The sequence below is a fragment of the Pleuronectes platessa genome, chromosome 8 (assembly GCF_947347685.1).
Source record: "Pleuronectes platessa chromosome 8, fPlePla1.1, whole genome shotgun sequence".
In the NCBI taxonomy this organism is placed as follows: domain Eukaryota; kingdom Metazoa; phylum Chordata; class Actinopteri; order Pleuronectiformes; family Pleuronectidae; genus Pleuronectes; species Pleuronectes platessa.
In genome coordinates, this window is record NC_070633.1 from 12,411,651 (window position 1) to 12,423,990 (window position 12,340).

At 40.6% G+C, this 12,340-nt stretch overlaps 2 protein-coding genes across 9 annotated transcripts in view; one reads left to right on the forward strand and one right to left on the reverse strand.

Annotated features, from left to right (window-relative positions):
• On the reverse strand, positions 1-11,759 carry rnf44 (ring finger protein 44). 3 transcript variants are annotated; one of them, XM_053429388.1, is made up of 11 exons: positions 11,403-11,759; positions 7,618-7,809; positions 6,971-7,193; positions 6,588-6,755; positions 5,968-6,141; positions 5,721-5,882; positions 5,139-5,254; positions 4,756-4,843; positions 4,242-4,363; positions 4,052-4,151; positions 1-3,958 (listed from the first exon to the last, which is right to left on the reverse strand). In XM_053429388.1, exons 2-11 carry the CDS (start codon positions 7,722-7,724, stop codon positions 3,896-3,898), a joined length of 1,323 nt encoding a protein of 440 aa, XP_053285363.1. In that variant the 5' UTR covers positions 7,725-7,809; positions 11,403-11,759; the 3' UTR covers positions 1-3,895. The 3 variants fall into 3 exon arrangements, with proteins under 3 accessions (XP_053285363.1, XP_053285364.1, XP_053285362.1); XM_053429389.1 differs by lacking the exon at positions 11,403-11,759 and adding an exon at positions 9,451-9,900 and having other exon boundaries at positions 6,636-6,755; XM_053429387.1 differs by lacking the exon at positions 11,403-11,759 and adding an exon at positions 9,451-9,900.
• Positions 10,977-12,340, forward strand: part of cdhr2 (cadherin related family member 2) — a 19,223-nt gene continuing 17,859 nt past the window's right edge. For 2 of the 6 annotated variants that reach the window (XM_053429379.1, XM_053429378.1), the window contains exon 1: positions 10,977-11,938. The gene's annotated coding sequence lies outside the window, so the exon portion shown is untranslated. The other 4 variants (XM_053429380.1, XM_053429382.1, XM_053429383.1 and 1 more) reach the window with 3 other exon arrangements.

Sequence of the window (12,340 nt, forward strand, 5' to 3'; positions counted from 1 at the left end):
TATTGGTATACATCATACATTTATTAGTGAACAACCCTCTCAGATCCGCCACAACAATAAAAAAAAATATGATTGCACTACTTGGTAAAGCATAACTAGCAACTTTCATTTAAAAAAAGTACAAATCTTAAAAATTTCAAACAGTATACAGATGTATATATACATACACTAACTAGTTATGTTAAATGCTACAAACAATATGATTCCAATGGAATGAAAAATTATAACAATAAGAACCATTTCCTATATATAATATATATTAGTTGTTTTCTCCCCCCGCCCACCCCCCTCAATACAAACATGGAAAAAATGAGGTAACTGTAAATGTGCAAGTACCAAAGCAAAATATCTGCCTAACACAGAACACATGCCCCTGGCTCTGTTGGCGGGTGGGTAGACTGGTGTTCAGGCAAAGGACCCCTAGAGGCCAGGGAGAGTAAGAACAGTAAACCACTATCCCACCACAGCAAAAATCATTGGTAAACAATAAATGGCGTCTACGGAGCAATCAATCACAAATCCTAAATAAACTTTAGCTGCTCATTGGAACACATTTTTGCACCACGCAAGCTGTGAGATTATTTCAATAAAGCTTAACAGAAAGACTACAAGACTCTATTCTCATTTGCTGTTAAAAATTACTTCATTACCTAGGCCTTATAATGGGAGCATCTCTTTGTATTTAACAGGCTATCTGAATATTGTCAACTTAAATATTTATTTCAGAAATAATACTGCTAACATTGACATGAGTTAAGGTTTCTATATGTGAACAATACATTTTAAAATATTGATACACTGAGAGGAAGAGTCTGATAGGCAGGTACAGTACTACACTGAAATAAGTATGACAACACTATTATTTTTTTATTCCCTTAAACTATATTGATTTTCACTAACATTGTTTAGGGGTATTAGTATAACATGCTTCAAGAATACATGGGATCCATGACAAACTATTGCATTCACGCAAGTGAGTTTTCATACCTAAAAGCAGAACATCTAGCACCTTTTCACTATGGCTTTTGATAAACTACAGTAGTTTCAGAGCATGTTATTTTCAGTCGTTAGGGCAATAACAGTAACACAATGTATGTAAGAATCTCTGGATTCAAGACCAGCTATTTTTTTTTCTTCTTTTTTTTTCTATAAAATGAAGTTAGCGCAATAAAATCTTGTAGTCATTCAGTTCTATTACAAATGTGTGCAGTACAATGCATGGCAGTTATCAGCTGAGCGTTAAGATCCAGACCCCCAGAATCCAAAGCCAACTAGAGCTAAAAATCAGTTGGAATCTGGTCGACAAGCATGCATATTGTGCACCATTAAATAGGTCCCCACCAGATTTCCGAGATATCCTCCACTATAACACACCTGTTTAACTTTTTTTTTTCTCTTTAAAAAGTCATGCAAACACCTCTGAAGTAGATTTGGGAGTGAGTTAGGTAGGATAGTGTGCAGCTCGGCACGTTTAGAAATGGGATCACAACCTCTATGTCTCAACATATGGTTTGAGTACAAGAACAAAAGTCAAACAGGTTTGAATAATACACTTGTAATGAGTTGCAGTGTACATTGCCTCTTTTCAGTGAATATTAATAACATATTTACTGATCTTTTTTTCTTGCATGCCTGTCGTTAAATGATATAATATCTACTATTTCAGACAAAACAGAATATTATAATTGATTACATTAAAAGTATTTTTATGGTCTGAGGAAAACGACCAAACTAAATTCAGATATATCCTTTTCATGGCATCCTTTCCATTTCAAATGGACTGTTCTCCTTTGTTTTTTATATACTGAGAGGCCCTGAGTGATATTTTTTTAAACTTACAATATATGCCAGCGAATAGATATGTACACATAGGTTAATTCTCAAAGCTGTGGGTTTAACTCATTAAATGGCTTCTTTTTTTCTCTCGAAGGTGGCACAGACGTCAAAGACTCACATTCACTTAAGAAACAAAAGTAAAGTAAAAGGCAAGATCCCTTCACACGTAAAAGCAAAGGTTACGACCGCCTGTTAGTGCTTAACCGGGGCAGTTAAGAGACAAGAGTGAATCCAATGCAAAAAAGGTCATTTTTTGCTCTTCTCCCTCCCTCCCCAAATATATTCTTATTTTTTGTGTGAACACAAAAGCAGGGGACTAGAAGTCATACAGTGTTTCTACACCACTGAACACTCCAGCTCTGTGCCATTTAAAGGCGGCTTTGAGCACGGTGGAATACACAGACAGCTGGCGAAACGTGGAGCGTCACCAGTGACTTCTACAAGGGTTTTCAACATTCTTCTGTCTTCAAACGTTGATCTAAAAGCATTCACACTGAAGCTGTACATACAGTTGCTCTTCTACAACACCATAACCAAGGCCTAAGACAATGACCTGACCAAGTTACCAGAATATAACAAACACCATACACAAACATTGTTAGTGCACCAACTGTTTCCTTCAATGCATTTTATCTAGAAGAAATAACCATAAATAAAGTTTTTTTTTTTTTTCTTAAATGACACACTTTCAAAACAAGTGGAAATCACAAATTATTTTCAGGGTTAGTAATAGGTTTGTGCTTGTCAAGGTCATAAGAAGGCAGATCTGAAATCTTGAACAGTAGGCTATATCTGTATCGTGGATTTGGCTCAAAGACAAAGAAATTAAAAGCCCGGTCCTCCTATAGAGGGCAAGCAAATGTTCACGTCAAACTTGCCGCTCACTGCACATATTGCTTTCTGCACAGGCCTCCAGAGCTCTATGGCAACAGCATATCCTTAATAGAAGAGGACTCTGATCCTTAAACACAGTCAGGGTGGAACCACATGCAAGTCTTCCCTCATGGCGCTTTCTGAATAAACAAGCAGTTCTTTTAGTATGCTTCTGTGTGATACATTTTGTTGGCAATGCTTGATTAAAATATTGCTAGTCTGAATCAACAGTTCATGCAACTCCTAGCATGCTGCCCTGTATCCAGTGGTTACACAATGCATCGGGTCTGTGAACAGGACAAACATACACACACAATATGCACACGCAAGTAGACACTCGCCAGAGGAACAATGCTGACGTGGAGGGTGGATGTAGCACTTGTGCAGTTATGCCAGATGACCCTTAAAAAGACGCAGTCCATTAATCCATGACTGCTTTTGCACAGATCTGTGTTCCAAAGTGGATTATCTGGGGTAGAAGATAAACCACAGTTGCATGTTCCATAACCTCAGGCTTAACAGAATCTGCATTTAACCACAGCAAGTCACACTTTCACAAGAGCATTGGCAAAATCTAAAACAAATAAAGGGTAAAACTGTTGAAATGATCAATATTATTGCAGAACATACATTATTAACAAGAGAATTTGTCCAACACCTTACACAATCATGCATCTATGATGGTCAGGCGTCGTCTCCAAACACAGATACCCATGTTGAAGTATTCCTATTTATTTTCTGCTAATTGCACAAGGTGTCCAGCCTATGATCCTCCACGCTCCTGACTCACCTCCTCCATTGCAGGAAGCTCACTATTCATGAACACCACGACCAAATCCAATAAAGAAAAATGAAACCCTGTAAACAAAAGCAGCAAACAATGCATTGTAGGGAAAATCTTTGGAATCTGCAACGAGGGGGCAGAGAAAGAACTGGCTGGCGATCCCAGAACTCTGGCTATAGGCTGTAATAGGCAGTGGGTTTCATGAGACTCAGACCATGAAGCACAGCAGAGGTACAACAGGCTCCAGAAAAAATCCTGGATTGCTTATTATTTAGGAAAGGGGCGGGAGTGGTGGGTTGGTAAGCTATATTTACTGGAGGACGCAGGCAAGGTGGCAGGTGTCCCCAGCTTTGGGGCAGACTCTGGTGTGTGCAGCTTTCCAGTTCAGCACTCAGACAGTTCTCACTCCACCTCCCGGTGAACGTCAGAGGCATCGGCTCGGCAGATAGGACAAGTACGATTGGTCTGGAAGCAAAGCCCATACAGCAATGAGTACAAAAACACAGAGAACTCAAACAAGACAGACATTTTTTTTTTGTTCAAACGGAATTGACTTACCTTTAACCATTTATCCACACACTTGGCATGGAATTCGTGGTTACAAGGTAATACCCGAAGTAGCTGCCTACACTCAAAGTCACTAAAGCACACAACACACCTGAGAGAAAGAGAGGAAACCATTAAAAGGATGTAAATATACAGAATACAAGCGTTTTGTTTTACGAAAGAGGTGAGGAAAATGCCTTACAGCGTTTGTTCAGATAGATGACTCTCCGAGTTGAATCTGTAGGACGGGAGTTGCTCTATATCTGCTTTCGTGAGTCCACGTGGTTTTGCTTCACCCAACCTCTCTGCAAGATTCAGTAATGCCTATTGAGAGAGAGAGTGAAGAGAGAGAAAGAGACACACAAACTGATCAACTATCAACTTAGGGTGGGGATAGCATATTACTAGAAATTTAGGGTGTCCAGCCCAATTGTAAAAAAAACATCACACAGTTTTTACTGGCCCTCTACGTGTACAGAGCACATATGGGAGCATACTGTGTGTGTTCTGGGGACGGCGCTCACTGGCCAATCCCAGCCAAGGTTCATCTCTCACACTGAGCTAATGTTAGCTTGACGATATCTAACCTCAGAAAGGGGCAGCCGTCGACATTTTGCCAGACCTGCATGGACTGGGGAATAATGTTTTCCACAGGAGGGAGCCACCTGTATATTTCATGTGGCTTCACGCTGTTTAACTCTAACCACCACACTCACCTCATAGTTCTCCATCTCCACATCATCTACATCCAGGTCCAGACTGATGGCCGGGCCCACGGCTGTTGGAGGCACAGGAAGCATTGACCTGAGCAGAGAAAGTGAGAGACACAACCTGTTGAGCAAACTTCACTGTGATCATGAGCAACACAGACCAGCAATGAGCGGCTACTGCAGTCAATCACTGTTTCTGGCACTTTGTCACTCCATTGAGATGATTCAGGACAAGACGCTTTTAAGCCAAACTCAGCTGCGGTATTCTGACACAAAATAGTTAAACACTGAGGCCAGTAAACTAGTATTAACCATGAATTTACTTATGAGTAAGTAACTGCATGATTCATGCTTCTATATTTCCTAACCAGGTCCTTCCATGTACTCACAGGAAGTAGGGGAGGAAGCCTGGGTAGTAAGCTGGAGGGGGTGGAGGAGGAGGGAGCGGTTGCTGCAACCGGTATCTCTGTCCGTTCACTCGTCGGGGCAACATGTGGGGATATGGCTGCCAAGAAACACAAACAGATTCATGCAGTAGTCACCAACCTTTTCTTGCCCAAGATCACTTTGTTATTCCAAACATAAGTCGAGATCGTATATCCTGTTATCTTCCAAAAAAAATTTAGGAGGGTCATATTTGTTATTATTGTAATTTCTGTAAAAGGCTCAATGTCCTAACATAAAGATATAGGACGTTAGCGGAAATATTTTGTAAATAATTTCACTTTACATGCACACACAAGTATGTTATTTTGTGTTGTTAATATCCTGTTCATTTATAGTTATCATTACCATCGTTGTTGTTGTTGTTACTATTCATATTATTATTATTATTCTGTTTGTTGTACAATGTATCGGCAAATAAACCTGCAGCCAATTTAAGACCTTAAATTCCATAGAAACCCTGATTTATTTAATAGTTGTAGGTACACAGCCAATATCCCTGTGAAATGTCTGAGACGTTGTCTTACCACTCCGAAAGGAAGCTCCTGATGCAGAGGCTCTTGAGGAAGATACTGCAAGGGCAGAGAAGGAGGCAGCGCTGGTGGGTGATGAGAGGGAGGGTAGGAGAAGGTCGCTAGCGGGTGCTGGTCCCCTCTTAGGTCAACTTCATTCTCTACCCTCGGCAGAGGCTGAGAGGAGGGAGAGAAAAATAGCTATAAGACTATATACACACACACAACTTATATAAATGTGTATAAGATATCCAAAACTCACCATGCGGGGGTGCTGAGGCTGTAAAGGGAGAAACTGGCTCAAGGGAGTAAGGTGCGGCGGCTGGTGGGGGGGTACAGATGGGGTTGGGTGCAATACAAAATGTTCGCTGGAGATCAGGGGTGGAAAGGCTTGATAAGACACTGGCATATGCTGCATGGTACATGCCTGTATGAGCTGAAGAGTGGAAACAAAAGAAGGGAGGGACAAACATTATTTTAGTCCATTTTCTTTTAAGTTAATACCAATAATCAAACTCAATACTTTGAAAAAACCAAGGTCAATAAGCTCATTTTAATTCATAGTAAGGCAGTTATAATGAAAGAATGTTGTAGTAAACAGAGTCATTTACATAAAACCAAAGCACTGACAATATTACCACTACACCAAACAAGATGTTATTGTGAAGTCTGTTTCCACAAATAAGGAACTAAAAGTACAACCAAATGATTGTCACTATACTGTTGCAATTAATAACTGTGGCAACATCAAGACTATCAAAAAATCCTGCATAGTTACAGCAGCACTTTATTTCTTAGTGATGAACAGTGACAGATTGCATGGCTGGTATGGTATGCTACATGGAGGCCACTGACATTTGGGCTCTTCCCTTTCAAACTCACAGGAGGAGGAAGGCAGCAGAGCAGAGAGAGCTGTCCGCTGAACATTACCGAGCATGCTGGGAGCTGCTGAGTGTTGCACCCTGGAAGGGGCTGCCCGGTGTGGAAAGGAAATCCGTGGGTCGTCACCGTCGTAACAGTGTATGATATTGGAACTGGTCCCTGGTGCATCTTTTAAAAAAACAAAACGTGGGAGGGGGAGATGGGGTGAATCCACAATCTTCATAAAACAGAGACTTTATGACAAAGATAATTCATATACAACTGCACAACACTCTGCACGTTTTATATTACATCTGTACAAACATTTGTTCAGTCAGGAAAGCAAATCATATGTAATACATGCTCTAACTTCTTTCCCGACCAGGCTGTTCTGCTTCTTTTACCTGGTCATGTAGATCCACCATGATGGGACTGTGCTGGGGCAGGTGAGCAGCAGGGTGAAGCATGCGTGGTGGTGTGCTGGTGTGGCTGTATTGTCTGGACTCATCTAAAGGAACCTGTTGGTGATGCTGGGAGAAAAGCAGATGATGGAAGTTCTCATCCTGGACCAGGGAAGGGTGCAGCACAGGTCTGTCTCGTCTCACCCACTGGCGTCTCACAGGTGGACTGTAAGATTATTGGGAAGAAAAATCATCATTGCCAGAGACTGATCAACACATTATTCCTATTTCACACCAACCATACCAGGTTTATAAGCCTCCTTAAAATCCATTCTTGATTGCCTTGGTCAAATGTGCTGTAACGTTTTTTTAAATGGCATAAAGTAAAGTTTAGTAATTTAATTTAACAACTGCTTAGTGGTATTTTTTATTTTTTTTTTACATCTAAAAAGTATTTGCTATATGAGCATATATAACCAATTACTTGGATGTGAGGAAACAAGCAAGTCATATTGTTTAGCGATTGATTATGTTGAAGTGGGGGCTTGAATATTGTCTAACATTTTCTTATTTAAGAATAAAATGTCCATAATGATGTTTTGTCTTCAAAACAAAACTGCAATAAGTAAAGAAAGGACAGATTATTTCACCTTCTCCTGAGATGCACTGGGACGCTGCAGGGCTCTCCAAGGAACCTCCTTGGGTTTAAGGGGGCTGTTGGTGGCAGCCTATTTACTGCTATTTCCCATGGTCGCATTGGTGACGTCGTGCAGACGAGTCACACTCTGGGAAAGGAAACTGTACAGTGGAGGCCTTGTATGTGGCCTCTGATTGTCTTAACCCTGCAAAAAAACAAACATAATAAATAGATAAATAATCAATTTTGCTTCTTAAACTTAATTATAAGTTATATTCTTTATCCATCAACGGTCTAGTCACTCAAAAAGTTGAGAGAAATTCAATAAAAATCCTAGTTTGACGGCAGGAATATGCCAGTTAACAGATGATAAGTATATAATACTTAAACAAATAAAACAGGGGTTGAAAAAATACTAGTTACATTGTTCATCATTAATCTGTGAATCACTCAAGATACTGGTACCTTACTTTGGTGACAACCCTCTCCTTTGCAGCCCAGGTTTAACATCAAATGATGCCACTTTAAATTTGCCTAAATGCCATCAAATTCAGAATATAAGGAATAGAGAAAATGTTCAAGACCTTATATAGAGATCATATAGTCAATGCAAGTGGGAAAGTATTCAGGCAGTTATATGTTCATTTAATCAGATCCATCTATCATACATTTCAATGCTACATTTAAGTTTCAAAAACTTTTTTCCAGATTCCTTGTAAATGAGGTTAGATTGCAAACACTTTACTGCATCAGCCAACTTCTTCATACTTATGTGGTAAGTAAGTCTGCAAGACCAATCCAGTTGATTATGACACTGAAAGCTGCATTTCCCAAAATTACCTGTGGTAATTTCTCTGGATAATATCTAATTCTACTGTACTTCCTCTCTCTTGTAATCAGTGCAGTGTTTTTTTCTGCCTTGCACAATAGCCTTCCTTAACCTTTAAACCTATAAGTATGATAACTGACCTTATGTTTTTTATTATTTGAATTTTTTTTCTTGATTGCACTTATTGATTATCTCAATCGTCTTTTAAAAATGACATAAACATGAAACTACCCATCTAATACAGTCTAACTTAATTAATAGAAAATATAATTGAATAAGTAGAGGCATGTTTAAAACGCATAAGACAGCGTTATCATAAGACAAATAACATTATGTTGGCTATTGCAGGTCACCAGGCAGACAGACCGGGATCCAGGTCATGTAAAACTACATTTATTATACATGTAATGAAGAAAAGGTTGAAATACATTTCGTTATTAAAATCTTTAATTATGGGCATTACAATGTTACACTTGCTGAGGACCTAAATAATTGATAGGTCTATGATTAAATGGCAGCGTAATTAATACCGGAACAGAATAAATAGGGGTCGCTGTAGCCTGCCTGAACAAAAACATGGAAAGCCATGTGCTCAAGAGACAAAGCAACAACAAAAGATGTGGCAGGTCAAGCGGACTGCTCGCCACCACACAGCACAGGAGGCCACTCTGCAGTTACACATGTTATTACAAGCCTCATGTGGAGAAACACACACCCCGCTAAGGACACGAGGAACTGTATCGCCGCTTCAGCCGTTACTTCCTCACTTCAGGCGCTATTTCGACGTCCCCTGACCAAGCGCGTCTGCTAACTGGAGCCAAGCTAGGCTAACGCTTTGTCCAAACACAGCAGCCCTCAGCTGCGGCGAGCTACGTAGCCAGCATGCTAATATGAGGTTAGCACGTCTGCTCGGTTATCACTATGTATTTGCCCCTGTAGCTAACACAGAACCTCAGCCCATCATGGCAAGTACACGTTTAGCATGTGAGTTGGCTAACAACAGAGTCCACATCTTACTTTCTTAGCTAGTTGGCTTGCTCACTGAGAAAGGAGGAGATGGCAGGTGTTCCAGCCTCCGAACGTCGTGTCCCATCAATGTATCCTTGCTTGTCACCTCGTCTAACCGACAACCATCTCTGGACACTAACAGCCGTTGCCTGAGTCCCAATCAACCGCTGTTTCCTCCGATAGATCCTGACAATGTCCCCGACAGGGCTTCTGCTAGCTTGCTAACGCTAACCAGCTAACACAACGCCTCCAGCTGCAGCATATAGGAATACGTTGTCTCCGGAAACTTCCCAGCGTCCTGTCGGTTGACGGCTACGTTCGCCTGAGCACGAGAAACCGTTACACTCGTGAAACGACAACGTTAACGACACAGCAACGGAAAACATTCCTTGGCGCGTGTATGTGCCTTGAAATGCATTGTTATGGCTAAACCACGCCCCCTTTTCCAGAGTACCCAATCAGCGGGCAGCAGACAGCAGACACCCAGACTGTCTACTTTGCTTTCAAACAGTTCCTGTTGTTATTTATTTACTTTAAAAACAAAAAGTCCCCTGAAAGTAGACTAAACTTTTCAATTAATTCCTCTATAGACTTAATACATTTACAAAATAGGATGCATCATTATAGATGACGGCATAAAGATGGTATATAAAGCAATTACAGATATGGAACATATGTCAGAGTACTGCTTACAAATTTGTATAGTGAAAACTATTCTAACAAATTTATACTAAGTAATACTGACAGGACTGTACAATGAGACACCCAGGCTGTCACTGCTATTGGCTCCGATGTATCAAAACTAGCAGTTATTGTTATTTATGTAGTTTATAAACAACAAGTCCACTGAAAGTCAACAAAACTTTTCAAGTGAAGATTTTCTACACAGAGTCATTTTACAAAATATGATTCAGTGTTATATCCAGCTGTTATTAAAATAATAACCCCGTCTAAATATATATTTGTTAAAGTACTGCTTGCAAATAATAATTGATGATATTAGGTGACACTGTTTACAATAAGTAGCTCTAACTTTTGAAAATGAAAGTGCATTTAGCTGTCCATACTTTTGTACTGTCCATTCAAATTTTGAATGTAGGGCTTGTGATGTAGTATTTCTGTAACACAGTAAACGATGCTAACAGTTATTCCTCAACTGGCTGCCATTGTAAGCAGAATATCATCTCATGAGAAAAGGTGTTCTCAACTATTTACAAATACAGAATGTTTAGCAATCTAAGCATCATCAACCTGAAAAAGTTTGGGAATTTTACATAATAGCATATCTCCTGTGTCCAAACAAATTAAATGTGAAGTTGCATTAGATCATTCGTATCCTAAGAATGAATTAGTATTTGGTATTGTGTTATTGTAGGTCTGTAACTCTACTGTGGCCTGCCGGTCTGTTTGGACTGTCACTGGAGCCCACTGTGTCCTACTGTGAACTACCCAGCTGATTATGTAATATTGCACTTGCTTGTTCAAGTGAGAAACAAGCAACGAACATTTCCATTTAGTGTCTTAGCTAGGCAGTGAATGCAAGCTGCGAAATAGTGTGATGTGATGCTGAACTTGAGCAGTATCGAGCTTGAGCAGGCCTTAAAAATGCTTCACATCAGGCCCGGTGTGTCAAGTAAGTGTTCATAAATAATGTCTCCTTGTGTTTTGACTGCCAAGCTGCAAAGCACTGGGACATATCCAGTCTCATGAGCTGAGCCGCAAGTTCAAAAACAGCACCACAGTGAAGAGCTGGGTGAGGCGAGTAGCAGGGGTTTGCCACAGAGACAAGATGTAAACATTACAACATATCTCACTCGGTGGCAGCAAAACAAGGAGGGGCTGGAGGTAGAGCAGGATGACAGCCATAATAACCCGCTTAACCACATCCCGGTAAACACGCACTGCAAACCTCCACAAAACAACATCCAGGCAGCGATCAGAAAGAGGAGCAGAGCTGTTACCTGATTGTTAATATGCAAACATAAGATCACTGATATCTCCCCCGTGGTGTTCACATCTCGTCAGGCTAAGTGCGGCATCCCACGGTCAGCTGTTCCCGTGTGGAACATTCCGTGGGTTTCACCACTGCTGCGAAAAAGGTGCGGAACATCACACCGTCGTAATACCACGACCCTCTGTCTGGATACTGTGTGGGCTTGGGGCTTTGCGACCCCGTTGCTACTCCTCTAATCACCGCCTTTTCGCTGTAGGAGTCGGTAATCCGGCCTACGGGTGTTTAGAGTTTCTGCGGTTCCCCGTTACACCCCCCTGTCTCTTATTTCCAGAGCTGAGAGCCGGCGCCAGGCTGCCATTTTTACCGTAATACACAGACCAGAGCAGCTCAGTGTTGCTGGAAAACTCGCTGATTAAAAAGCGTTCATTTGTACCCACGGGGAGAAGCTTACTAAGACCCTTTATTACTAAGTAAGCCTTAATAGCGTAACATATGTTGTTACTATCAATTACAATTGTGCGATAAATGTAGCTGTATGTTTTGGTAAGTCCCTGTTCATACCTTGGGTGATCTGGTCATAATGATCAGCTTTAAGTTTATAGAACATGTCCGGAGTGATCACTCTCAATTTTCGAATAAACTGTTGGGGAATTGCTGCCTGTTACACAAGCTGAAACTGAATTTCTGACTTGAATTTGCTCTATGAAACAGCTGAACGTTGAATTGAGAGTTGGATAAACCGAAAAGATAACGAATGCAAACTTTAAAAATGTGAGTTACGTCATGTGAGCAAGGTTGAAGTTCACTGAAATATTTAATTCCATCGGAAATGCATTGGTCTGGTAGGAGCTGAATTAAGTGCATTAGCAGAGGAAAGTAAGTCCTGATACATGTTGTTAAATGATATGCTGTCAGAGCAAGAGGACTTTGATAAAGCAAATACAT

Coding starts and splice junctions, on each gene's coding strand:
- rnf44 (XM_053429388.1), bottom strand. CDS start 7,724: ATGCGACCATGGGAAATAGCAGTAAATAGGCTGCCACCAACAGCCCCC. Junction 6,756..6,970: donor TGGTGGATCTACATGACCAG/GTAAAAGAAGCA, acceptor TTTTTTTAAAAG/ATGCACCAGGGACCAGTTCC. Junction 4,152..4,241: donor CATCTATCTGAACAAACGCT/GTAAGGCATTTT, acceptor TCTTTCTCTCAG/GTGTGTTGTGTGCTTTAGTG.